This window comes from Delphinapterus leucas, chromosome 9 (genome assembly GCF_059928025.1).
Source record: "Delphinapterus leucas isolate spDelLeu-1000000601 "Yukka" chromosome 9, BTC_Dleu_Yukka2, whole genome shotgun sequence".
NCBI lineage: Eukaryota > Metazoa > Chordata > Mammalia > Artiodactyla > Monodontidae > Delphinapterus > Delphinapterus leucas.
This window is the reverse complement of record NC_143137.1, coordinates 75,658,253-75,686,106: the sequence shown is the minus strand read 5'-3', so window position 1 is coordinate 75,686,106 and position 27,854 is coordinate 75,658,253. Positions and strand designations below refer to the sequence as shown.

Sequence of the window (27,854 nt, the reverse complement as noted above, 5' to 3'; positions counted from 1 at the left end):
TCAATGAATTTCAGAGGATTGAAATATAAGTATGTTCTCTAACCACAGTAGAATCAATAATAAAAAGATAACTAGAAAATGCTTATATAAGTTGAATTTGAGAAGAATTTCTAAATAACTCATGGATGAAAGAAGAAATTACACATGAAATTGAAAAATATTTGGTAAGTAATGATAATGAAAATATATAAAAAATTGTGCTTAGAGGAGAATAGATAGGCTTAAATAGGCTTTTATGTATTTTTTTTAAAGAAAGGCTGAAAAATCAGTGATCAAGCTTTCATCTCAAGAAGCTTAAAAAAAAGTAATAAACCCAAAGTAGAAGGAAAGAAATAATGAAGAGCAAAAATTCAATTAAATTGAAACAAATGTACACTAGAAGCATATCAACAAAACCAAAAGTTGGTGGTTTTCATTTTTTTAACTAATTAATTAATTAATTTATTTTTGGCTGCGTTGGGTCTACGTTGCTGTGTGCTGGCTTTCTCTAGTTTCGGCCAGCAGGGGCTTCTCTTCGTTGTGGTGCGCAGGCTTCTCGTGGCGTTGGCTTCTCTTGTTGCAGAGCACGGGCTCTAGGTGCGTGAGCTTCAGTACTTGTGGCAGGCGGGCTCAGTAGTTGTGGCTCACAGGCTCTAAAGCGCAGGCTCAGTAGTTGTGGCACACGGGCTTAGCTGTTCCGTGGCATGTGGAATCTTCCTGGACCAGGGATCAAACCCGTACCCCCTGCATTGGCAGGTGGATTCTTAACCACTGTGCCACCAGGGAAGTCCCAGTTGGTGTTTTTAAAAAGATTAATATAACTGTTAAGTTTCTAGCAAGGCTACTCAAGAAAGAAAAGAAAAAGAGAGATTATAAATTACCAGTATCAGTAATGAAGAAGAGGTAAAACCCATCGACCCTACAGACATTAAAAATCCTAAAAGAAAGTATTATGAATAACTTCACACCTATAAATTAAAAAATTTAAATGAAATGGGCAGATTACTTGAAAACTGTCACTTACAAAGCTAACACAAAAAGGAAGAAAGCATCTGAATATTCTGATGTCTACTAAAGAAATTGACGCTATAGTTTAAAATCTTCCCCTTGCAGCTCATTTTTAAATTGAGTTATCTTTTTCTTATGGATTTGTAAGAATTCTTGGCATTCTACAAATGAGATTCTTTTGTCAGATACATATAATGCAAGTATTTTTGTCCACTCTGTGATTTGTCTTTTTACTATCTTAAATGATTACAGTTCATCCCCTGAAATAGGAGGGAAGGTAGAGTGTATGGGTATTAGTTCAATTAGGTTGGTTGGTTTGGTGGCATGAGTTTCCTGTCTTCCAGTTGTGTCTATTTTTTGTTTCTTCATATAGTAAAGTAGGGATAGTATTGTAACCTGACTCACACACAGTTCTTGTGAGGATTAAATATCTTAATGTGTAAAACGCTCTTAAAACAGAGGTAAGCATGTATTAATTACATTCTTAAGAAGTGTTGACTACGTTTATTTTTTGGAAAAAACTTCAGTGGCAAACAAACAAATATTTGTGTCTCCCAAACAATAACAGCAACCTTCAGTGGCTCACCATTATCTGATAAAGTCTAAAATCTTAAACCTAATTTTCAGCTTTTCCTCCTTTATGGTCCCAACAAGCTTTATATCTTCTGTTTCTTTTGTTGAAAGAAGAGAAACTGTTAAAATCAGCACCATTTATTATGACAGTATAACAAAGAATTCCACAAACATCTAAGGACAGGAAACTAGGTGCAGCCCAGTTTTGTGTGGATTGAAATTAATAAATCAGGAAGCAGGACTTTCCCCCATATTTCTTATCTTAACAATAGCACAGTGTCCTGTGTCTAACTTTCTCTGGAGAGCAGCTTTTCCCACTTCTGTTTTAGAATGTAGCTTTTTGATTCAAGCCACTACTACTAGTCTCTGTGTCTTTTAGATGAAATTTTAAGAAACTTGAGACTGGGAGCTCGTGCTTGCCTCTTCCTTCCTCTGTTCCAATCCTACGACTAACTGTAGGTTTCCCTGGGCTGACTCAGCAGAAACAATGGACTGAGCACAGGGCAAGCTAAGGGATTTTTAGGTTAAAAAAAGGTGGGCAGATTGGTGGGCAAACTGACTGGCATGCTAATCACACCCATATCATTCCTTTATTTCCCAACAATACTGCTGCTTGTAGCCTGCTAGGTTGTTTTTTTTTTTTTAATTTATTGTAATTTATTTTTGGCTGCATTGGGTCTTTGTTGCTGTGCGTGGGCTTTCTCTAGTTGTGGCAAGCGGGGGCTACTCTTTGTTGCGGTGCGTGAGCTTCTCGTTGCGGTGGCTTCTCATTGTGGAGCACAGGCTCTAGGCGCACGGGCTCAGTAGTTGTGTCTCGCGGGCTCTAGAGCACAGGCTCAGTAGTTGTGGCGCACGGGCTTAGTTGCTCTGCGGCATGTGGGATCTTCTCGGACCAGGGCTCAAACCTGTGTCCCCTGCATTGGCAGGCGGATTCTTAACCACTGCACCACCAGGGAAGTCCTAGCCTGCTAGGTTTTTCCACGTCTGGATTAACTCCGTTTTCATCCTTCTGTCCGACAGTTTTGGTGAATTCACTAGAGTTGTAGACATTTCTACAACTGTAGACATTTCAGTGCTTGTTTTTCTATACTGGTAGTCGACCATCATATATATTGGTTAGTGACACCTTTATTCTTAGCTGCCATTGCAGTGTTTTGAATTTCTATATAGTTAATCTTCATAGATTTTCTGGAGATGTGTGAAAGGGTTGGGTGAAAAGGAAAGTAACTGAATTATAAAATTCTCACTAAAAAATATAATCTTTATAGTCTTTCATTCTAAACAAAGAATCCAGAAGAAATGCTTTGGATTATAACAAAACTTAACTGGCTAGTCCCAACTATTGAATGATGTTACCTCTTTTCAAAAGCAAAATTAAATTTTTCATATTTTGTTAGAATTGTGTGTTTTCTCTGATTTTGTTCTAGAGTATGCTTCTGGGTGCTTTTGTTGTGTGTTTGTTTTTTCTGGTTTAAATTTTTGGTAATAGTCTTTAGAATATGCTCTGGAGGCACCAAATTCAGTAACTCATGATTTGGATGCATGATAAATAATGAAATTTGGTTGTCTGAAACCTTCCTCTGGAAAGACTAAACAAGTGGTGTGAGGGTGATTATTAATGAGAACGGACTCTTTTCTTCATGTTTTATAAGGGGGCTCATTTTAATTGGCATGTTGATTTGGGCATTGAAGTAAAGAGATATGTCTTGTGATTTCCTTCTATAATTCACAAGAAGTCTGTAACCCAAGTTAAGTCAATATTAATGGTTATGTCCCTTCAGATGCTAGAAAGTTAATCTGACATGATCTACCCTGCACCTTCAGAGAACAAAGTATATACTATATATAATTAAAATTTACCTCATCTTATCTACTTATTTTTTAGTCTTTATCAAATGCATATTTTGAGTGAGTTATTCTTTGCATATTAAAATGTTTATATTTTTATGACATAGCAGGCAAAATATATTTTAACTTCTAATTTTTTTTTTCATGTTTGATTCTTTCTTCTTCCTTTTAGGGTAGAGCCTGGATCAGAGTAGCACTCATGGAAAAACATTTATCTGAATACATCTCTACAGCTCTGAGAGACTTCAAAACAACCAGGTTTAAAAGTCCTTTTAATTTTCAATATATATTTAAAAGATTTACCAGAAGACTTAGCAGTAAGAATAGATGAAGACGCATTTGTTCTTAAAGTCCTTGCCTAATTTATTTCCTCCTTTTTGTACTTCTCAGATAAATCCACTGTCTTCTCAGGAAAATGCAGTTTCTCAACTAAACATACATCTTACCTTGGTTTATCTTTTCAGGCCTCACATTCTGCCTGGAATATCTTTTTTCTGAACAATTTCTGATTCTTACTTTTTCAACACGTGAAGTTTCATTTTCTCCACAGACTTTTTTCTAACCAATTTGGAGAAAAATCTGTGAAATTCCTATAGCATTCTTTCTCTTTCCACACCACAATATTTATTTCTTTAATTCTTATATAATATAATTAATGGTTGCTCAGTTGTCTTTTTAGGGCAGTCTATACCAATGTTCTTCTTGGGTTGTAAGATGGTACATTGTGCAAAACAGGACTTTATTAACTTTTTATGATGATCGAGAAAAGGTTCATATTAGGACAACAGTCATTCCTACTCAGCTGTGGTCTGCTAATCTATATTTATAGCTTTTGTTAAAGAAACCATTTTTTTTCCATTTCAGTAGTATTTGTAAATGAAAATATTCAATATTTTCAATATCCTAGATATGTACTACTCAATACAGTCACCACTAACCACATGCCACTGTGTAAATTAAAATTGAAATTAAGTAAAATTACTGGGCTTCCCTGGTGACGCAGTGGTTAAGATTCCACCTGCCGACGCAGGGGACACAGTTTTGAGCCCTGATCCAGGAAGATCCCACATGCCGCGGAGCAGTGAAGCCTGTGGGCCACAACTACTGAGCCTGCACTGTAGAGCCCACGTGCCACAACTACTGAAGCCCGTGCACCTAGAGCCCACGCTCCGCAACAAGAGAAGCCACCTCAGTGAGAAGCCCGCGCACCGCAATGAAGAGTAGCCCCCACTCGCCGCAACTAGAGAAAGCCCACGCGCAGTAACAGACCCAGCACAACCAAAAATAAATAAATAAAATAACTAAATTTATTTTTTAAAAAAGTAAAATTACTGATTCAGTTCTTCAGTTGCTTTATCACATTTTAGGTCTTCACTGACCTTCTGTGGTTAATGGCAACCAAATTGGACAGCACAGATATAGAACAGTGCTTCATAGCAGAAAGTTCTATCAGACAGCACTGCCTTAGACACTTCTAAATTACCATAGTTATTTCTACCTCGTCAATCGTATTTCTTAAAGAAGAGAGTGTCTGTAAACCAGTTTTGACAGAAAATTAGGAATATATATACAGAAATCATGTATCTGGAATCTTAAGTTCATGTCCTGATGCCATATTTGACATTTTGGATTTTGAGAAAATCTGGGCCTTTATTATGACACATTCTTTTAGCTAACTAGCTAATACAGATTACAGTATCTTTACTTAGGTGTCTTTATGTTTTTAGGTAATAAAACAATAAATTTTTTATTTGGAAGATACAAAGAAAAAATTATCATTATAAATTTGACCAGGATATAAAGACTTTTAACTCCAAGAAGCATTTGCACAAAGTAAATCTGATATATGCTTATTGAATTCTTTTAAAGCAGTATGATACTCTTGAGATATTTCTAAAGATAGACAGTGAGATGATGATAAACTCTTAGACATTTGAAATAAATCTTATGCAATGAAACATTTGTTTTATTTATCATCACTAGTAAATACGTTTAATTATGGAAGATAATAAATATTGAATATAATAAGGCTTCAAAAATAAAAGTAGTATCAGAATCTCATAGATCAAACCTAAAAATCCTAAATTAATGAAATCAAAACCAAGTTTATACCATAATTATCTCCTGTACAATAACAAGATAGTCTTTTCTAAATAGAAATTAAAGCATTAATAATCTCTCTAGGGTTTCCCTGGTGGTGCAGTGGTTAAGAATCCACCTGCCAATGCAGGGGACATGGGTTCGAGCCCTGGTCCAGGAAGATCCCACATGCCGCGGAGCAACTAAGCCTGTGTGCCACAACTACTGAGCCTGCTCTCTGGAGCACGTGAGCCACAACTACTGAGCCCATGTGCCACAACTACTGAAGCCTGCGTGCCTAGAGCCCGTGCTCCGCAACAAGAGAAGCCACTGCAATGAGAAGGCCACGTACCGCAACGAAGAGTAGCCCCCACTCGCCGCAACCAGAGGAAGCCCGCGTGCATCAACGAAGACCCAGTGTAGCCAAAAATAAATAAATAAATTTAAGAAAAAAAAATCTCTCTAAGTTGTTAGTCTTGTTTCTTAGTTTACACAATTGGGTGGGGTAGAAATAGTACTTGAATAGACTATTTTTAGAGTGAGTAGCTTAAATTTTTTAAGGGAAATCCTTTTTGCCTTGTTTTTAGGTATTAGCTGGGTTTTTTTGGAAAAAAGGAAGTGATTCAGCTGTAAAAAGTTCATGAAGTAAAAATACTCTTGTAACAATATATAAACGTATATTATTCAAATAGAAACATGGCTTAGTATATGTTTATACACGCACAGAAATACATCATATTTATATACACAGATACACACACAGTATTTAAATGTGACTATGATGGCTCTGTAATTATCAAGAAATGAAGTAAGTAGTTACTTCAGAACTCTCATCCTAAAAGTTAACTAAAAAAAGGCAGTTGCCAAAAGACGAAGTCTTTTTTTTTTTAACTATTTACACTACTTATTTTTTATTAACTGAAATCAAACGAGAGAAACTTAATTATAAATAAATTTGATTGCGAACCCGTAGCGAAAACATATGTATTTGGAAGATTAGGTTTATAAAATAACAAGCGTACTTTTAGAAAGAAGAGTTATTCCTTACCTTTTGTCCGGATGCTCCCTGACATAAGCGCTTGTAGAACAATGAGAAATGATCTCTAATTCTTTAGGAGTCTTGAGAGTATCTGAATCAAGTGATTTCTTCTTGTTCTACTCTTCACAGAGAGTAATGAGGTCTTTTAAAATGGTGATACAAGTGTTTACCCCAGTACAGAAGGAGGAGCTACATGAGCTAAGACAGGCAGCTTGAAAGTACTGATCAGTGAAAATCCAAGGATAAGATTGGGTAGAGGAACTGTGGGGAGCACAACTACGATAAATCTTCTGAAGTACGTGATGATCGCTCCAAAGTATTAGAGAAATTCATGTGATCTTTTTGCTACGGTGGAGGATATCTTGGTGAGCAATTGAAAAAATCCTTGAAGAGTTTCACGGTTTACGGATTGGGGTGTTGTTGGGAAAGAGCCAGAGGTGGGAAGTTGGCAGACTCAAGAAGAGAATCCAAGCTAAAAGAAAAAAGGAATTATTTTGGTAGGTTACTGGGAAAACCTAGAGATAGAGAAGTAAGGTAGAAACTGAATAATTTGCTCAAAGTTTTACTTTCTCCTCACCCATAGCCTGAAAAATAATTAGAAAAGTTAAGCTAAAGAATACAAATGTGACATTTGAAACAAGATCGAAAATATTCTGGTAAGATTTTGAAGTAACAACTGTGGAAAATATAAAGTAGAGAAAAAATTACTGTGTGGAATCCTGTTTATTACCTTGCAGTTGCACCACAGTACTTCATTTATGATGACAAAAGTAGTGTTCAAAAAACGTTAATCTTCTCGATATGATAGTAGGAGTAAGAGAAGAGGAACGTATAAAGTAAAACTTCAAAATTACTCAGCTGTCACAAAGGGGGAAGAAAAAGGAATGGATAAACACTTTTCTAAAGGATAGGAGAGTAGGTGGGGTAGTGATAAATTACCACACTTTTCAAGAACTAAGAAGGTCTTTAGGAATTTGAATGTTTGAAAGTTTTACATTATTAAGATGAAAAAAATACACGTGATTAAAATGTGCTTGTGGACTGCTGCCACACAGCACATATAAAGTTAACTCAAAATGGCTCAGACCTAAAAGTAAAGCTCTTAGAAGAGAACATAGATGTAAATCTGCATGACCTGGGATTAGATAGTAGTTTCTTAGACATGTTACTAAACACCCAAGCAGCAAAAGGAAAATAGATAAATTGGACAGAATCAAAATGTAAAGCTTATCGCTTTGAAGAATATCTTCAAGAAAGTGAAAAAACAATCCACAGAACTGGAGAAAATATTTGCAAAGCCTATATCTGATAAGAGACTTGATTGTGAAATATATATGAAGAACTCTTAAAACTCAGTAGTAAAATATTTTTAAATTTTAAAATGGGCAAAGAATCTGAATAGACATTTTTCCAAAGAAGGTACACAAATGACCAAGAAACACATGGAAGATGTGTAACATCAGTAGGCATCAGGGAAATGCAAATCTAAACTGCAAGATACCACTGCACACCTGCCAGGATGGCTACGATCAAAGGAACATATATGGGCTTCCCTGGTGGCACAGTGGTTGAGAGTCCGCCTGCCGATGCAGGGGACACAGGTTCGTGCCCCAGTCCGGGAGGATCCCACATGCTGTGGAGCGGCTGGGCCCGTGAGCCATGGCTGCTGGGCCTGCGCATCCGGAGCCTGTGCTCCGCAACGAGAGAGGCCACAACAGTGAGAGGCCCGCGTACCGCAAAAAAAAGAATACATAATAACAAGTGTTGGCAAGGATGTGGAAACATTGCAACAATTATACATTGATTGTGGGAAAGTAAAATGATGCAACCACTTTGAAAAACAGCCTGGCAATTCCTCATAAAGTTAAACATAGAGTTACTATATGTCCCAGCACATGAATCCTAGATAAATAGATACAGATATCCAAGAGAATTAAAACCATGTGTTCACAAAAAAAACATGTACACAGATGTTCACAGCAGCATAATCCATAAGAGCCAAAAAGGCGAGAGAACCCGAATATCCATCAACTGATGAAGGGGTAAGCAAAATGTCCATTCCATGCGGTGGAATATTATTCAGCCTTAAAAAGGAATGAAAAGCTGCTGCTGCTGCTCCTGGTGCTTGCTTATGTGCTTGTTCTGTGGGACCCAGTACCTCATTTGTGAAGTGGTAGCTGAGGAGGATCTGGACCTCGCCACAGTCGATGAAAAGCCCAAGGAGTCAAGACTGAAGACAACAATCATATTAACAATCAAGACAATCTCTTTTTTTTTGCGGTACGCGGGCCTCTCACTGCTGTGGCCTCTCCCGTTGCGGAGCACAGGCTCCGGACGCGCAGGCCTAGCGGCCATGGCTCACGGGCCCAGCCGCTTCGCGGCATGTGGGATCTTCCCGGACCGGGGCACGAACCCGTGTCCCCTGCATCGGCAGGCGGACTCTCAACCACTGCGCCACCAGGGAAGCCCAAGACAATCATTTTTGTTGTGATGGAATGTGTCTCCTGTCAGAGGCTGCTTTCTTTTAGATCCTATCCCCATTCACTTCTTCTTTTAGTTATCACCTCTCTCTTTCCTCATCCTCAATCTCTTTCCCATTGCTGGATCATTCCCACCCACTTAGAAGCATATACTGGTATCTCCTACCTTAACAGCAAAAACTTCTCCCTTGAACCTGCATTTCCCTCTCATACTGCTCATTTCCATGTTCTGCGTCATCACCAGACTTCTCAAAAATCTTTATACACACTTTCATCTCCTTACCTGAGAGTCGCTCTTTATTCTCGTCCAGCTTCTGCCTCTCACCACTCCACCAAGGATAATTTTAAAAGAATACCAATAGTCCACAAGCTACCCAGACGTAATGGACATTTCTCTGTCCACATTGTACTTCATTGTACAGCTAAAATAGTTGAAAACTTCCTCTTTCTTGAAAAACCTCTCTGCTTTTAACTTATATAGCATTCCCTGGCTTTTCTTTCTCCCTCTGTAATTGCTCTTTCTCAGGCTTCTTTTACTTTTCACAGCTTTGTAGTGTCAGTATTCTCTGGGCTCAGTCCTCTGTTGTCTGCTCTTCTTTCTCTTCTCAGAATTTCATCCATCTCCCTGGAACTTTAAATACCAGCTATATGGTGGTGGCACCACATTTAAACCTCTAGCTAGATAGTTCAGATTTCTTGATTCCGTGCCGCACCCCATCCTACAACCCTGTTGACCCACTTCTTGGCAAATGGTTTCGCTGCCCTACTTACATGGCTGACGAAGTCAGAATCTGAAATTCATATTTGATTCCTCTTTCTCCTTCATTTTTTTAAATACAAATTTATTTCTGGCTTCATGGGGTCTTCGTTGCTGCACGAGGGCTTTCTCTAGTTGCGGCGAGCGGGGGCTACTCTTCGTTGCAGTGCGCGGGCTTCTTATCGTGGTGGCTTCTCTTGTTGCGGAACACGGGCTCTAGGCGCGCAGGCTCAGTAGCTGTGGCTCGCAGGCTCTAGAGCGCAGGCTCAGCCGTTGTGGCACACGGGCTTAGTTGCTCCACGGCATGTGGGACCTTCCCGGACCGGGTCTCGAACCCGTGTCCCCTGCATTGGCAGATGGATTGTTAACCACTGCGCCACCAGGGAAGACCCGCTCCTTCATTCTTTCCAGTCGTTCCAGTAGCAACTCTTTTCGATCCTATCTCCAAAATCTATCTCGAATCTACCCATTTACCTTTATCGCCATGGCTGCAAGAGTAATGCATACCTCTCTCATCTCTTGCTTATACTCCCCTACTCTCCCAGCTGAGATTCCAGTTTGCCCCCTCCCAGTAGCCACCCAGCTTCCAGCCATTCTTCTTAAAAGTAAAAGGGATCCTGTCAATTCCCACTTTAAACATTGAAATGGTTTCTCATTACTTTAGCCTGCAGGCTCTGCAAATACATTCCCTGGAGTCAGACCCTGGATTTGCCACTTTCTGGCTGTGGAATCTTGGGTAAATTGCTTACTCCCTCCATGGCATAGTATTTGGTGGTAAAGTTAAGCAAGATAATTCATGTAAAGCACTTATAACTGTGCCTGGCACTCAGTAAATGTTTACAATTATTGTTAATGTTATGTGGCCTACAGAGCCCTGTGTGATCAAACTTCTCTGGGCCTAAGGTCTCAGACTAAACACTTGAGAATGTCTTTCCTAATGACTTTCTTCAAAGTTGGGTTCTCCTTTAATTTTTCTCTACCTCAACAACTTATTTATTTACTTTATACTACTTACCATCTCTGATTATCTTTTTTCAGCCTGTCCTCTCCCCTAGACTATAAGCTCCATAAAGAGGGGTCATGTTTACCTTGTTCACCATTTTATCTATAGGATACAACACAGTTCTTGCTATATTATGTACTTATTGATAAAAATAATTAAAGAATCTCACATTCTTAGCAAGACCTTTTGGAGATTTTTTGGCCAGTTTTTCATTCTGATTCCATTTGACTTAGAATAGATCATTTCTTTATAATGCTGTAATTTGTTTTGTATGTCATGAGGGAGAATCTTCTTTATCTCCTCCCTTCAAGTTTCTTATGTAAGGGCTAAACTGGGGAAGAGAACAAGATGTTGATAAAGAAATTTCTTTGGTTTATAAGATAAGCTTCCTCATATTTTAATATTGCACTTTTAGTGTGTGGAATAATTTATGACTCAAAAAAGGAAATTTTGAAGCATGATATTGTGCAATATCAACATCATCTATTCTGGTTGTTCACTTTGGATCCCACCCAAAGGATATTTGTTATTGAAGTACCTGAAAGGCCTTAAAATAGTCTTTCAGAATGAACACTAAGGATGGCATTATAGACACATGTTTCAACTAAAATTAAATTATATGTGTTAATAAAAAGAGTATTATTCTTATTAGGGTATTATTTTAAATACTTTTCTAGTTTCTAATATATTTCTAGTCAATATACAAATAATTGGAAAGAGTATACCTAATAGAAAGTGGGAGCTTTTCTTCCAGACCACAGTAATATCAAATAGCTGCTCACAGTTTTCCTTTGCTTCTAAAATACAAAACTTCTTTAAAGATACAGTCTACTATATAAATCTTTAAGCAGAAGTATTTAATATATTTTTCACCTTGGTACTTTCAATATTTATAATACATTTTTGCAAGTCAGTATGCTCTTTTTGTTAGATCCTGCTCATAAAAATATTTTCTTTAGAACAAAAAATATTTTCAACAAAAAAAAGGGAATTTTTTTAGTATATACCTTACTATTATTGGATTAGTCATCTTAGGCTTTGCTCTTGGCTCATTGGTTACATAATCTTGGTTATATAAGCAAACTTTTTTAATGTTCCAATTTTTCTATGAGATAAAATGAAGAAATTGAAAGCTTACAGTCTTTAGAAGTCTTTGAAAATATTGATAATAGGAATCACATTTTCAGTCAAAATTATTGATATGTTGGTTTGATTAAGGAAATATAAAATTAATTTTTCCTAATAGCTTCTGCCTCTCTAATATACATGAATGAGTGTGTTGTCTTTGATTAATTAAGTCTTTGATTAAATGATAGAAATATAATCTTTTTCAGATCACTTAGTATTCTTTTAAATATTATTTTAAAAATTTGTTATCTCAAAGTTAGAAGTACAGTTACTGAAAATTTTTTGTTTTTTTTTAACCAGGACTAATAGTGAAAAGTTCAGCATACAATGGACAATTCTCTTAACTAGCCTTTCCTCTTCCATTTTTCCTCCCTTCCCCTCTGTTGCAGTGAAGACTGTTAAATTAAATCAGGTCTTTGCAGCATTATGCTTCATGCTTGGTTTTATTTGAGTGGAATTATTGATTACACGTATAGCAAGCACTTCACTTATATAGGTTAGCTTAAAAAAATCAATAGTAGGGCTTCCCTGGTGGCGCAATGATTGAGAGTCCGCCTGCCGATGCAGGGGACATGGGTTCGTGCCCCGGTCCAAGAAGATCCCACATGCTTGCGTACCGCAAAAAAAAAAAAAAAAAAAAAAAAAATCAATAGTAAAACAAAAGCCAAAAAACCTCAGTAAAACAACATGATATACACACACATAAATGACCTTTAGGCTTAAAATTTTTTCTAAAAACCAGTTAGTTTTTGTTTCAGGTATTTTTCATTAGTTCATAATATAATATTAACATTAGGGAACAAGCAAGAATAGTTTTGATCTGACTCCTAGAATGTACTTTAAAACATGGTGGGCTCAAGGTGGCAAATAAAAGTAGACCTTTTCTTATATAGGGAAGTACTAGGAATAATGGGTGATTGCCAGTGTCAAAAGCCAGAACAAACATCTGTGTCCCATAGAATGTGGTGGTCTAGAACCACTGGAATCATAGTTCTTCCAGGAGTTTTTAAAATATTCAATCAACAGCCGATTTAGCCATTGGGGCAGGGACAAGATCTCAGATATATAGATTTGTCTAAATATCTTTTAGACAAATCTATATATCTTAGATTACCTTTTTGTGGAACACGTCAGTTGAATATGTAGAAATTACTTCCATTTATTTTACTAATCTTTGTTAGGCTGGAACTTTTAGTTTTTCTCCTTTTATGTAAATGAATGAAAACAATTCCCATATTTCCAAGGAAACAGAAAACATCTAATCCAAGCTAGTCTTCCCACCATGTTTGTTGGCAGCCTTACATCTGTCAGAGGGTAAATAGTCTCTTATTTTTCTTTGTACTTTTTATTCATGTAAAATTCCTTAAGGTCCATAACAGAGGTTAAATTCTCTTTAAATATTTTTGTTTTAAAAGAAGTATTATGGTTTAATAGAAAATATGTAGAACTTAAAGTAAGAAGGATTGGTTTTCCTCCTTGATAAGTTTATCCACATAAGCTTGGGCAAATTGTTTTAACCTGACTCACTTCTTGGTGGTGAATTTGAAATGAATGACAATTCCTTCAGCATTTACTTCATGGGCTTTGCAATTATTAAATAGTATGATTGTAAAAGTATTTGGTAAACTGTGGACTGTTTCAGTATTGATGCTAGTATTATAAACTTTACATGCAGCCTTTATAAACTCATGAATATGGAAAAGAGCAAGACAAATTTCCTTTAATAAGAAACTTTTAGTTAGTGGGGTGTTACAGAGTGGTGTTGACTATGTGTAATATAAATAGTTATAACAATTTAATTATCCCTGTTACTGGACATAAACTAGTTTTTGCATACTATTATTCTTAAGAAGAAGTAAATTCAATGATCTTACATTCTTTTGTGGAAAAATACCTTAAGCCCATATTAAATAATATTTTTTTCAAAATATTTATTTTAAATATTTTAAAATAAAACTTTGGTATTTTAAAAATTAACATTGACCAAAACAGAAAGCTTTCAAGGAATTAGCAAAATAGATTCATATTCACTTTTTGTCAAAGATATGATGAATATTTTTTTTTCATAGGCAGCCACCCTGCTAGCCCATCTGCCCTATTAGTATTGTAGTGTTAAAGGTTAGCATAAATTACTATTAATCACACCTTCCTAGTTCTTAATTAGTTAATAACCTTTGGAATTACAGAAGAACAGAATGTGTGTTTGTGTTTGTTCTATGTATAGAATAATAATCTACCTAGTATTGAAAATAGACCAGTATAAATGACTGTGAATTTACCACCTTTCAGTTGACATTTATATTGCTTCACTCTTAGAGAAAAATGCTAGACACTGTAGACCCCTTGAATGAGTCACTTTGGGGATTCTTTTTAAGAGAGGTATAAGCACTTAGAATGATTTTCTTTGTTACAGTGGCAGCTTTTTTTTCTAAGTATCTGCAAGACTTGAGTGATCCAAGTTTGTTCTTGTTGTGACAAATTAAATAAAATTTATTTCTTTCTACTTGAGCTTGGGCTCTAAGTGATTTCTGTAGATGAAACTTCAGTCAGTTTTTAATATTTATGTGTTCACCCATTTCATTTTTTAGGAGATTTTATGAAGATGGAGCAATTGTCTTGGGCGAGGAAGCAAATATGCTTGCTGGCATGCTGCTTGGACTCAATGCTATTGATTTCAGGTATTTCATCTAACTATATGCATTATGACTTAAAATTATTCTACCTCGTAATAGTTTCTACTTATGATTCTTTTCTTTCAGTTTTCTAAGTAAAGCACACAATTGGGTATTGATTTGATTTATGTTGTTCCCTTTCGAATGAGATCAGTTTTCTAAATAGGTTTGCTCTCAAAAAAGAGGCTGTCTCAAACTTAGGGAATGAACTGACAACCTTACTCTCTAGTTTGGGTAAAAAGAAAGCTTGGACCACATCCTGCCAAGCAGAGAAGTCATGCGCTCTGGTAGCACTGAAGGAAGGTTTTGGATCTCATCTCTTAGTATTTTTCAACTACTGCTTTAAAATGAAAAAGAAATACACTAAAAGAAGATTCAAATCCAGAAAGATTTTCATTGTCTCATGTGGTGAGATAAAGAGGATATTGACAGGCTATCTTAGGTATGTTATGTTTCTTGTTTTGTATCTAAAATATTAAACATTTTGTTAATATTTGCTTTTATTATCAACAAGATGAATTGATTTCAGAATAAGATTACACGTACTAAAAATGGACGTTGTAAGTTCTTTTTAGGTTGATGGCAGCATCCTTTTGCATTTCTTTAATTGATCTAAGATTTTACATTGTACTAAAAGTAAAAGGTTTGTCTAGAATAAGAACTGAAACATGAGAATGAAGGAAGTATTATATATATGCATATATATATATGTGTGTATATATATATATATATATATATATATATTTATGGTATGCGGGCCTCTCACTGCTGTGGCCTCTCCCGTTGCGGAGCACAGGCTCTGGACGCGCAGGCTCAGCAGCCATGGCCCACGGGCCCAGCTGCTCCGTGGCATGTGGGATCCTACCGGACCGGGGCATGAACCCATGTCCCTCGCATCGGCAGCTGGACTCTCAATCACTGCGCCACCAGGGAAGCCCTATATTTTTATTGAAATATATCACTTAAATATATCATTAAATATATCACTTAAAATATATCACAAGAATGTTAACAAATAAGTATAAAACTTAAATGAAAATCTAGTTTTCATTTTTAGTTCATTTTTTGAACTAAAAAATAATGCTACCCAGTTTCACTGAGGTTAACTTTTTCTAGTAACTCACTTCTTTTTCAAAATACTTTTCACTTTGTAAGTGTAACTTTCCTCTATTTAAAATTTGATAAGTGGGATTGGGTTAATTAGCTTAATTCTTTATGATGAATGTGATAGATGCAGTTTTGAAGGTTGTCTTTATGATCCCTCTAAAGGTGTTAACTTTTTACATGGCATGTTGCTGGCTCTGTCCAAATACTTTACAACTTCATTTATTTTTTGGTTGGAAAAAAAAAAACTGGGTTAAGAATCTAAACTCTTGGCTTATTGTAACCCATTGATAATGTATAGAAAGAAAGTGTCTTAAAGATGCATTAGTAATGTTTCTATAAATGAAGGAAAGCCCATGTAAAATGTTGCCACTTTGATTCTTTCCTTAGTCAATTCTGGAAAAATACATACTGCACCCTTGATATTAACATATTAGAACAAGTATTTCAACAGGCACATTTCCCAAAGAAACCAGAAGGTAGTAGTTCATATATGAATTTTTTTCTTTTTTCTTTTTTTTTTAATTAATTAATTGTATTTATTTATTTTTGGCTGCACTGGGTCTTCGTTGCCGCTTGTGGGCTTTCTCAAGTTGCGGCTAGCAGGGGCTATTCTTCCTTGCAATGCGCAGGCTTCTCATTGAGGTGGCTTCTCTTGTTGCAGAGCACGGGCTCTAGGCGCGCAGGCTTCAGTAGTTGTAGCAGGCGGGCTTGGTAGTTGTGGCTTGCGGGCTCCAGAGCACAGGCTAAGCAGCTGTGGCACACGGGCCCAGCTGCTCCGTGGCATGTGGAATCTTCCCGGACCAGGGTTCAAACCCACGTCCCCTGAATTGGCAGGCGGGCTCTCAACCACTGTGCCACCAGGGAAGCCCCATGAATTTTTTTCTAATTAGGAGATTTTCTTTTTAGGAGATATTAAGTGTCACCTGAGAATTTGTAAATGTGAACAACAAGGCTTCATCTGAAAATTCTCTAGCGATGTCTTAAGAATTTAATAAAGACGAGGATAGTATGAAATAAATAATGTTTGAACAGATTTCTCAGTAAATTTTACTTTTGCATGATATATTTACGTAACAGTGTTATTAACTCATACAAGCCTTTGTTATTGATATGGAAGGTAGAATATCTTTATGAGGTGTTTATAACAAGTCACATTTAAATTACAAATAAGAAATTCACCTGCAATTTGATGAAACAAATGTCTCTAACAAGAGATTGTTTATAACACTTTGATTTAAATTTTAATGTATTAATATATTTACTGTCTATTGTCTTAGCTTCTGCCTGAAGGGAGAAGGATTAGATGGCAACTTTCCTGCTGTAATAGACTATACACCATATTTGAAGTTTACCCAAAGGTATTTGACGTTTTGAAATATGTTATTGAAATCTTAATTTATAATTGAATGTCTTGTGCAATATATTCATCTGATTAAAACTACTTTTTATAAAACATTTATTTCAGTATCAGAGATCATTCAAAAATATAAACTCCAGTTGTGTTTTTAGTATATATGTAAATATATAGTTTTTACATAATTGTAATCCCAGTGTAAATATAGTTTTTAAAAAATAGCGTGTATTTCTACTGCTGTAGTCAATATAATAACTTTAATAGCTCTATAATAGTCCATTGAGATTACAAAACTATAATTCATTATTTAAATTGTTTTTCATTTATCTCCATTATAATGAAAAGAATAATGAACATTTTTGTGCAAATAAATTTTCCTTTTGTTTCTGTTGTGCATTTATAGAGTTATTCAGGTAAGTACAGTGAAAAATTTTGTGGCTCTTAAAGTCTGTTCTTAGAGTTGTATCAGTTTATCCTACTACCAGTATTTTGTGAGAGTTATGGATTTTCCATAATCTCATCAGCACTGAAAATTAATCAGATGAAATCTAAAGATATTCTGAAGATCTTCTTGCATAATTGACTTCCCAAATAGAATAATGATCTTTATATACTTCTTTCTTTTTCACATCTTTATTGGAGTATAAATGCTTTACAGTGTTGTGTTTGTTTCTGCTGTACAACAAAGTGAATCAGCTATATGTATACATATATCCCCATATCCCCTCCCTCTTGCGCCTCCCTCCCACCCTCCCTATGCCACCCCTCTAGGTCGTCACAAAGCATCGAGCTGATCTCCCTGTGCTGTGCAACAGCTTCCCACTAGCTATCTACTTTACATTTGGTAGTATATATAAGTCCATGCCACTCTCTCACTTTGTCCCAGCTTACCCTTCCCCCCTTGTGCCCTCAAGTCCATTCTCTACATCTGTGTCTTTATGCCTGCCCTGCCACTAGGTTCATGAGTACCACTTTTTGAAATGCCATACATATGCATTAGCATATGGTATTTGTTTTTCTCTTTCTGACTTACTTCACTCTGTATGACAGATTCTAGGTCCATCCACCTCACTACAAATAACTCAATTTTGTTCCTTTTTATGGCTGAGTAATATTCCATTATATATATGTGCCACATCTTCTTTATCCATTTATCTGTCAGTGGACGTTTAGGTTGCATCCATGTCCTGGCTATTGTAAATAGTGCTGCAATGAACATTGTGGTACATGACTCTTTTTGAATTATGGTTTTCTCAGAGTATATGCCCAGTAGTGGGATTGCTGGGTCATATGGTAGTTCTATTTTTAGTTTTTTTAAGGAAACTCCATAGTGTTCTCCATAGTAGCTGTGTCAGTTTACATTCCCACCAACAGTGCAGGAGGGTTCCCTTTTCTCCACACCCTCTCCAGCACTTATTTTTTCTAGATTTTTTTGATGATGGTCTTTCTGACCAGTGTGAGCTGATACCTCATTGTGGTTTTGATTTGCATTTCTCTAATGATTAGTGATGCTGAGCATCTTTTCATGTATTTGTTGGCCATCTGTATATCTCCTTTGGAGAAATGTCTATTTAGGTCTTCCACCCATTTTTGAATTGGGCTGTTTGGTTTTGTGATATTTAGCTGCATGAGCTGCTTATATATTTTGGAGATTAATCCTTTGTCCATTGTTTCATTTGCAAATATTTTCTCCCATTCTGAGGGTTGTCTTTTCGTCTTGTTTATGGTTTCCTTTGCTGTGCAAAAGCTTTGAAGTTTCATTAGGTCCGATTTGTTTATTTTTGTTTTTATTTCCCTTACTCTAGGAGATGGGTCAAAAAGGATCTTGCTGTGATTTATGTCATATAGTGTTTTGCCTGTATTTTCCTCGAACAGTTTTATAGTGTCTGGCCTTATTTAATCCATTTTGAGTTTATTTTTGTGTACGGTGTTAGGGTGTGTTCTAATTTCATTCTTTTACATGTATCTGTGCATTTCTCCCAGCATCACTTATTTAAGAGGCTGTCATTTCTCCATTGTATATTCTTGCCTTCTTTATCAAAGATAAGGTGACCATATGTGCGTGGGTTTATCTCTCGGCTTTCTATCCCGTTCCATTGATCTATATTTCTGTTTTTGTGCCAGTACTATACTGTCCTGATTACTGTAGCTTTGTAGTATATATATAGTCTGAAGTCAGGGAGCCTGATTCCTGCAGCTCTGTTTTTCTTTCTCAAGATTGCTTTGGCTATTCAGGGTGTTTTGTGTTTCCATACACATTGTAAAATTTTTTGTTCCAGTTCTGTAAAAAATGCCATTGGTAATTTGATAGGGATTGCATTGAACCTGTAGATTGCTTTGGGTGTAGTACAGCCATTTTCACAATATTGATTCTTCCAATCCAGGAGCATGGATATCTCTCCATCTGTTTATGTTATCTTTGATTTCTTTCATCAGTGTTTTATAGTTTCCTGATTACAGGTCTCTTGCCTCCTTAGGTAGGTTTATTCCTAGGTATTTTATTCTTTTTGTTGCAATGGTAAATGGGATTGTTTCCTTAATTTCTCTTTCTGATCTTTCATTGTTACTGTATAGGAATGCAAGAGATTTCTGTGCATTAATTTTGTATCCTACCACCCTACCAAATTCATTGATTAGTTCTAGTAGTTTTCTGGTGGCATCTTTAGGATTTTCTATGTATAGTATCATGTCATCGGCAAACAGTGACAGTTTTACATCTTCTTTTCCAATTTGTATTCCTTTTATTTCTTTTTCTTCTCTGATTGCTGTGGCTAGGGCTTCCAACACTATGTTGAATAATAGTGGCGAGAGTGGACATCCTTATCTTGTTCCTGACCTTAGAGGAAATGGTTTCAGTTTTTCACCATTGAGAATGATGTTCGCTGTGGGTTTGTGATATATGGCTTTTGTTAGGTTGAGGAAGGTTCCCTCTATGCCCACTTTCTGGAGAGTTTTTATCATAAATGGGTATTGAATTTTTTTTTTAATTGTATTTATTTATTATTTATTTCTGGCTGTATTGGGTCTTTGTTGCTGTGTGCAGGCTTTCTCTAGTTGTGGCGAGCAGGGGCTACTCTTTGTTGCGGTGCCTGGGCCTCTCATTGTGGTGGCTTCTCTTGTTGCGGAGCATGGGCTCTAGGCACACGGGCTTCAAGTTGTGGCACGCAGGCTTCAGTAGTTGTGGCTTGCGGGCTCTAGAGTGCAGGCTCAGTAGTTGTGGTGCACAGGCTTAGTTGCTCCGTGCCATGTGGCATCTTCCCAGACCAGGGCTTGAACCAGTGTCCCCTGCATTGGCAGGCGGATTCTTAACCACTGTGCCACCAGTGAAGTCTCTATGATTTCTTTCCTTCTACTAACTTTGGGTTTTCTTTGTTCTTCTTTCTCTAATTGCTGTAGGTGTAAGGTTAGATTGTTTATTTGAGATTTTTCTTGTGTCTTGAGGTGAGTTTGAATTGCTCTGAACTTCCTTCTTAGAACTGCTTTTTCTGCATCCCATAGGTTTTTAGATCGTTGTGTTTTCGTTGTCATTTGTTTCTAGGTATTTTTTTATTTCTTCTTTGATTTCTTCAATGATCTCTTGGCTGTTTAGCAGCGTGCTGTTTAGCCTCCACGTATTTGTGTTTTTTACAGTTTTTTTCCTGTAATTGATATCTAAACTCATAGCGTTGTGGTCGGAAAAGATGCTTGATACGATTTCAATTTTCTTAAATTTTCCAAGGCTTGATTTTTGGCCCAAGATGTGGTCTATTCTGGAGAACGTTCGTGTGCACTTGAGAAGAAGTGTATTTTTCCGCTTTCAAGTGTAATGTCCTAAAAATATCAATTAAGTATGTCTGGTCTATTGTGTCATTTAAAGCTTGTGTTTCCTTATTGATTTTCTGGCTGGATGATCTATTGGTGTAAGTGGGGTGTTAAAGTCCCCCAGTATTATTGTGTTACTGTCAATTTCTCCTTTTATGGCTGTTAGCATTTGCCTTATGTATTTTGAGGTGCTCCTTTGTTGGGTACATAAATATTTATAATTGTTACATTTTCTTCTTGGATTGATCCCTTGATCATTATGTAGTGTCCTTCCTCATCTCTTGTAACAGTCTTTAATTTAAAGTCTATTTTATCTGATATGAGTATTGCTACTCCAGCTTTCTTGTGATTTCCGTTTGCATGGAATATCTTTTTCCATCCCCTCACTTTCAGTCTGTATGTGTCCCTAGGTCTGAAGTGGGTTTCTTGTAGACAGCATATATAAGAATTTTGGTTTTGTATCCGTTCAACCAGTCTCTGTCTTTTGGTTGGAGCATTTAATCCATTTACATTCAAGGTGATTTTCGATATGTATGTTCCTATTACCATTTTCATGACTGATTTGGGGTTGTTTTTGTGGGTCTTTTTCTTCTCTTGTGTTTCCCTCTTAGAGAAGTTCCTTTAGCATTTGTTGTAAAGCTGGTTTGGTGGTGCTGAATTCTCATAGCTTTTGTTTGTCTGTAAAGCTTTTGATTTCTCTGTCAATCTGAATGAGATCCTTGCTGGGCAGAGTAATCTTGGTTGTAGTTTCTTCCCTTTCATCACTTTAAATATGTCCTCCCACTCCCTTCTGTCTTGCAGAGTTTCTGCTGAAAGATCAGCTGTTAACCTTATGGGGATTCCCTTGTATGTTATTTGTTGCTTTTCCCTTGCTGCTTTTAATATTTTTTGTTTGTATTTAATTTTTGATAGTTTGATTAATATGTGTCTTGGCGTGTTTCTCTTTAGGTTTATCCTGTATGGGACTCTCTGTGCTTCCTGGACTTGATTGACTATCTTCTTTTCCATGTTAGGGAAGTTTTTGACTGTAATCTCTTCAAATATTTTCTCAGTCCCTTTCTTTTTCCCTTCTTCTTCTGGGACCCCTATAATTCAAATGTTGGTGCGTTTAATGTTCTCCCAGAGGTCTCTGAGAGTATCCTCAATTCTTTTCATTCTTTTTTCTTTATTCTACTCCCCACCATTTATTTCCACCATTTTATCTTCCAGCTCACTTATCTGTTCTTTTGCCTCAGTTACTCTGCTATTGATTCCTTCTGGAGTATTTTACACTTCAGTTATTGTGTTGTTCATCACTGTTTGTTTGCTCTCTAGTTCTTCTAGATCTTTGTTAAACGTTTCTTATATTTTCTCCATTCTGTTTCTGAGATTTTGGATCATCTTTACTATCATTACTCTGAATTTTTTTTCAGGTAGCTTGCCTATTTTGTCTTCATTTATTTGATCTTGTACTTTTTTACCTTGCTTCTCCGTCTGTAACATATTATTTTGTCATTTCAGTTGTTTTTTTTTGTTTTTGTTTTTTTTTGATGGTTGGGTTGGGGCTGTATTCCTGTCTTACTGGTTGTTTGGCCTGAGGCGTCCAGCACTGGAGTTTGCAGGCAGTTGGGTAGAGCCAGGTCTTGGTGCTGAGATGAGGACCTCTGGGAGGCCTTACTCCAATTAATATTCCCTGGGGTCTGAGGTTCTCCGTTAGTCCAGCAGTTTGGGCTTGGCACTCCCACCACAGGAGCTCGGGCCAACCCTCGGCCTGGGAACCAAGATTCCGCAAGCTGCATGGTGTGGCAAAAAAAAAAAAAAGCAAGCAGTACAGTAACAAAGAATAAAAAATAAAATAAAATTAGAAAGATAAAAAATATATTAGAAAAAATAAAAATATAATTGAAAAAACTTCAACAAAGTAAAACAAAACCACAACAGAAAAAAGAAAATAAACAAATAAATAAATTTAAGAAAAGGGGGGGAACAAGACAAAAGGAGCAGAGCAGTAACAAAGTGTAAAGAATACAATAAAATTAGAAAAATAAGAGATTTATTAGAAAAAATAAAAGTATAAATGAATCAACAACAGGGTAAAATAGAACTCCAACCTAAAAGAAGAAAAAAGAAAGCCTTGACTAAGTGGGGCAGAGTTCAGGCAGGGTTTGGAACATAGGCAGGGGTGGGGTTTAGGGTGGGGCGGAGCCTAGGTGGGGGGGTGACATTTCAGCGTGGGGCCTGACGTTTCAGTGTGGGGCAGGGTCTAGGCTCAAGACCCACGCCAGCTGGAAAAGGCTTTGTGGGCGGGGCCTAGGCTGGCGACGTTCAAGTGTAGGGCAGGGCCTCTGCTTAGGCCCCGCCCAGAAGGGGAGAAATAGCACGTCCAAAGAAGGGCCTCTGGCGTGTGGGGTTCCAGAGTTTGGAGGTAAGGTCCTGGGTGAGGGTGTGTGAGTGGGGTTTAGGCCGAGCACATTGGAGGGGGTCTCTGAGGTGTCTCCAAGCGTAGAGGTAAGGCCCTGGGTGGGGGTGTAGGGGCAGGGCTTGGGTTCTGCGGGCAGGAGGGAGGCTCCGAGGGCAGAGGATTAGGCCTGGGAGCCCAAGAGGCTCCCCGGTGCCTAAGTGGACAGGAAAAGCCTGGCCCCGTTCCCTTCCATTCCTTCACGCCCCTCCCCCACTGTCTCCCCCAGGGTCTCCCCCATCTCGTGGGTGGGTCCCACTGGGTGTAGGAACTCCTCCCCTCCCCCAGCCGCCCCTCAGGGCCGCCAGTCCAGGGCCGCCAGTCCTTTCCCGCCTCCACTTCTCCTCCCCCGTCCCTTCCACCCAGGCCCCATGTCCTACCCGGTCGCTGGGGGTTCCTCCCGTCCCCTTACGTGTCTGTGGTCCCCCACCAGTGCCAGGTAGGTGCCCTAGATGTGCGGGAGATGCGAATTCCGCGTCCTCCTAGCCTGCCATCTTGACTCTGCTCCCCTCTCTTTATATACTTCTGAAATGTTATGATTAGGCCAAAGCTGTAAGGGAGATAGAGTGAGTAATATATGTATATATGTAATATATGTATATGTACACACAAACATACACACACACCCAAGATACATTTATTGAGTGCCTAAAGAAACTTTCCTAGGGATACATACATGTCAAGACTATAGGAACTCTGTGAACTTCTAAAAAGGAATGCAATCCCTGTATCCAAGATAATCACCATCTAGTAAGAGAAGTCACTATGATTTCAGAGCTAGGAGTGTGAAGATATTTTAGGTGATGAAGGAGAAGGAGGAATAGAGTATTATGGTACAAAGATTTCTAACTTAAGTAAGTAGATCCCTTGGGAAAAGGGATAAGTCTGTTACATTAGATCTAGAAAAGAAATACACCAAGAAGATGTTTTTAACAGGCATAAAATTGTACTGTTTTGGGATATGTTTGGATTATAGGACATTTTGTGAAGATGACAGATAGTTCAAAACAATACTAGTAAAAATGTCAATACCATTTATTGCATGTTTATTATATAGCAAGCATTATTTTAAGTCATTTACTTCTATTAACTCATTAATCTCCTCAGAAGCCAGTGAGGTAAGCACCACTGTCCTTATTTTTAAATGAGAAAACTGAAACACAGAGAGGTTAAATACCTTGGCCATAGTCACACAGCTAGTTTGTGCAGAGTGGGCCTCAAGTCTGAAATTAAAGAGCAAGATGACAGTTGGAGAGAGGAGTTTGGTCATCAGAATGCAGTTAGAAAGGCTACTTTTAGCGATTTAGGAAATAATTTAAATTAAATTATGAAGAAAAATGTAAATACAGATTTTTCTCTTTTCGTACCTAAGAGACTGTAGTAATTATTACAGTGCTTTTAAAAAGATATGATAATGAAGCCTTCTCATCTGGTGCCCTCAGAATGAGTTTAATGACCTATATTCTGTGTCCCCAGCTGCTTAGCCACTTTCGTCTGATTTTTTTGTGCAATTTCCTCTTTCTTTGATGCACTAATCCAAACATATATGTATAGCTTCCTCTTCTTTGTATACTAAAGGATTCGTACCATCTTGTTATATAAACAAGAAAGGAAATACCAATTCAACCTAGTCATAACCCAGTTAGCATTACAGACCATGGAGTTTTTCTTTTTAGAAAGATTTAAACTATCCTAATAGTCATAAAGAGCCAATATTTTAAAAATTGAATTACTTCCACCCAAATGTACCTGTAATTAGACACAATTTTTAAAAATTCTATTTGATGCCTCATTTAAGAAACCATAAGAGTCTGTCCCTCCCCAAATTACTGCTTTTAACTTATTTGGAAAGTAAGTATTTATTGTAGAATAGTTGGAAAGTACAGAAAAGTAGAAAGTAGAAGAAAGCTTAAGTCACTCATCTTACATTTAAGGAGCAACTGCTAGAAGCATTAACATTTTGATGGATAGCTTTCAGCCTTTTCTGTACATAGGAATATTTTTTAATTAAAATGGAAGCATAATATACATGTAACTCTTTCCCTTAATACTGTATAATGAACATTGTTGCACGTCTTTAACTGTCCTTCTATAGCATCATTTCCTAAAATAAATAGTGTTCATTGTTAGTATAGTATGTTAACCCAATTATTGTACTTTTGGAGTGCATTTAGTTTCGTCGTATATAGTATTGCAGTTAATATCCTTGTCACTACATCTTTTTATGCAGAACCATCATTATTTCTTTAAGTTAAAATCCTGGAAGTAGGGGCTTCCCCGGTGGCACAGTGGTTAAGAATCTGCCTGCCAATGCAGGGGACATGGGTTTGGGCCCTGGTCCAGGAAGATCCCACATGCCACAGAATAAGTAAGCCCGTGCACCACAGCTACTGAGCCTGTGCTCTAGAGCCTGCGAGCCACAACAGCTGAGCCCGCATGCCACAACTACTGAAGCCTGCGCACCTAGAGCCCATGCTCCGCAACAATAGAAGCCACCGCAATGAGAAGCCCTCACACCTCAACGAAGAGTAGCCCCTGCTTGCTGCAACTAGAGAAAGCACACGTGTAGCAACGAAGACCCAGCACAGCCAAAAATAAATTTAAAAAAAAAATCCTGGAAGTAGAATTTCTAGTATATATGTCATTGAAACTTTTGAAACATGCTGTCAAGAGAGCATGTCCAGAGAGCCCATACTAATGTAGATCCTATCAGCAATATGTGACAGTGCCTGCCTTCACAGTTTCCAACTTAAAGGTGTGGCTAATTCTGTAAGTAAAAAATGATATCCTGTTGTTGTTTCGGTTTGCATTTATTTGATTGCTGGTGAAGTTGAACTTTAAAAAATATTTATTAGCTATTAGTCTTTTGAAATAGAGTTTTATCCTTCTGAAGCTCAATATATGAAATATGTTAATAGAAAACATCCTAAAATATATTTCATATGTAAAATTGGTTTAATTAAGTTTTAGGTCATGTACCAGTGAGAAAAGTTAAGTTTTTTCTGAGTTACTGCTTGGCATAACTTTAAACATTTTTTCCTTGAATGGATTTTAGGCCAAAAAAGTCTAGTAGTAGCCAATGATTATTGGTCTTTTATGATGCCTTCAATTTTTCACTTTAAAGTATAACATTCTAATAGCTAAGTCTTTATACTTAGAATGATTATTTCCTAAAGAGGTAAATTTCTGCAAACAAAATTGCTGAGTTAGAGAGACCGTAAACGATCCAGCATGCTGTTCAATTGCCCTTCCTAAGCGTAGCATTCCACGTACTGTTGGCTGTCCATATCTGCAGGTTTCACCTCCATGAATCAGCCAGCTGTGGATCAGATGTATACGGGACTTGAGCACCCATGGACTTTGATATCTGGGGTGGCTCCTGGAACCAGTCCTTCATGAGTACTGAGGGACCACTGTGCTCTACCTTTTCCCCCTCTTAGTAGGGAGAAGCTAATCATTTGCTACCAAAGGCCAGCCTTTTCGCCTGTGTACTGCATCCCATCCTGTCTTTTCTGTTTAAGGTCTTAGCTCCAGCGGTTGTCCCCTTCCATTAATTTTTCCTTTTCTAGATCTTCCCACACACCACAGCATATAAGCATGTTGTTATTTTCCCCATCTTAAAAAATGAAACAGAGAAACTTTCCTAACCCCACATTCACTTCTAGCTATTTCTTAGTACCCCTTCCTTTATTACAAAACCATGCCTCCCTTTTTTTTTTTGCCTCCATTCTCTCTTGAACTATTCAGATGAGCTTTAATACCTACCACTGAAACTGCTCTTTTCAGAGTCACCAGTAATTGTCTTGTTGCAAAATCCAGGGGTTAGTTTCCTCACCTTACTTGACCTTGGAGCAGTGTTTGATACACATGACTGCTCTTGTCAGCACTCTTCTGCTTTTCCTCCTTTTTGCTCCTTTTTACTCCCCTTCACTGCTTTCTCCTCATTTCCCCAACCTCTATATGTTGGACTGTTTCAGAGATCAGTCCTGAATCATCTTCTCTGTCTGTACTAAGTAGTTTCATCTAGTTTCATGGCTTTAAATACTATCTATATGCTGCTCTTTCCCAAATATATACTTCCACCTGGAACACTACTCTAAACTCTGAACTCATACATCCAGCTGCCAAGTTGACACCTCCACTTGGATGTGTAATAAGCACCTCAGATATAACATGTACAATAATGAACTCCTAATCCCACCACCCCACACCCCCTCACACAAAACAACTTTCCTTCCTTTAGTCTTTGCCATTCCAAGAATGGTAGTTCTAGCATTCCGGTCGTTTATGCTTAAAAACTTCGGAGTCATCGTTGAATTCTCTCTTGCATAACCCACATACGATCCATCAGCAAATATTTTTGCACCACCGTCACCTCCTAAATTTAAACCTGGAGATTTGCAAGAGTCTTCGTGCTCCACCTCTTGACTCCTGTAGTTTATTTCTCCAGAGAGCAGCCAGAGCGATCCTTTTGAACTATAAGTCAAATCACTTCATTCCTCTGCTCACAACTTTCCAGTAGTTTCTTTCCTGCTGACCCGAAGTGAAAAACAAATTCCTTAGTTGATCTGGCCTCCAGTACCTCTCTG

General features: G+C 37.4%; 1 protein-coding gene across 1 annotated transcript in view; it reads left to right on the top strand.

Moving 5' to 3' along the window:
• Positions 1–27,854, top strand: part of RUNDC3B (RUN domain containing 3B) — a 159,355-nt gene that overhangs the window by 69,045 nt on the left and 62,456 nt on the right. The window contains exons 5-7 of the mRNA XM_022588273.2: positions 3,581–3,666; positions 14,483–14,572; positions 16,951–17,031. Coding sequence (XP_022443981.1) covers positions 3,581–3,666; positions 14,483–14,572; positions 16,951–17,031 — 257 coding nt within the window. The remainder of the gene's footprint in view (positions 1–3,580; positions 3,667–14,482; positions 14,573–16,950; positions 17,032–27,854) is intronic.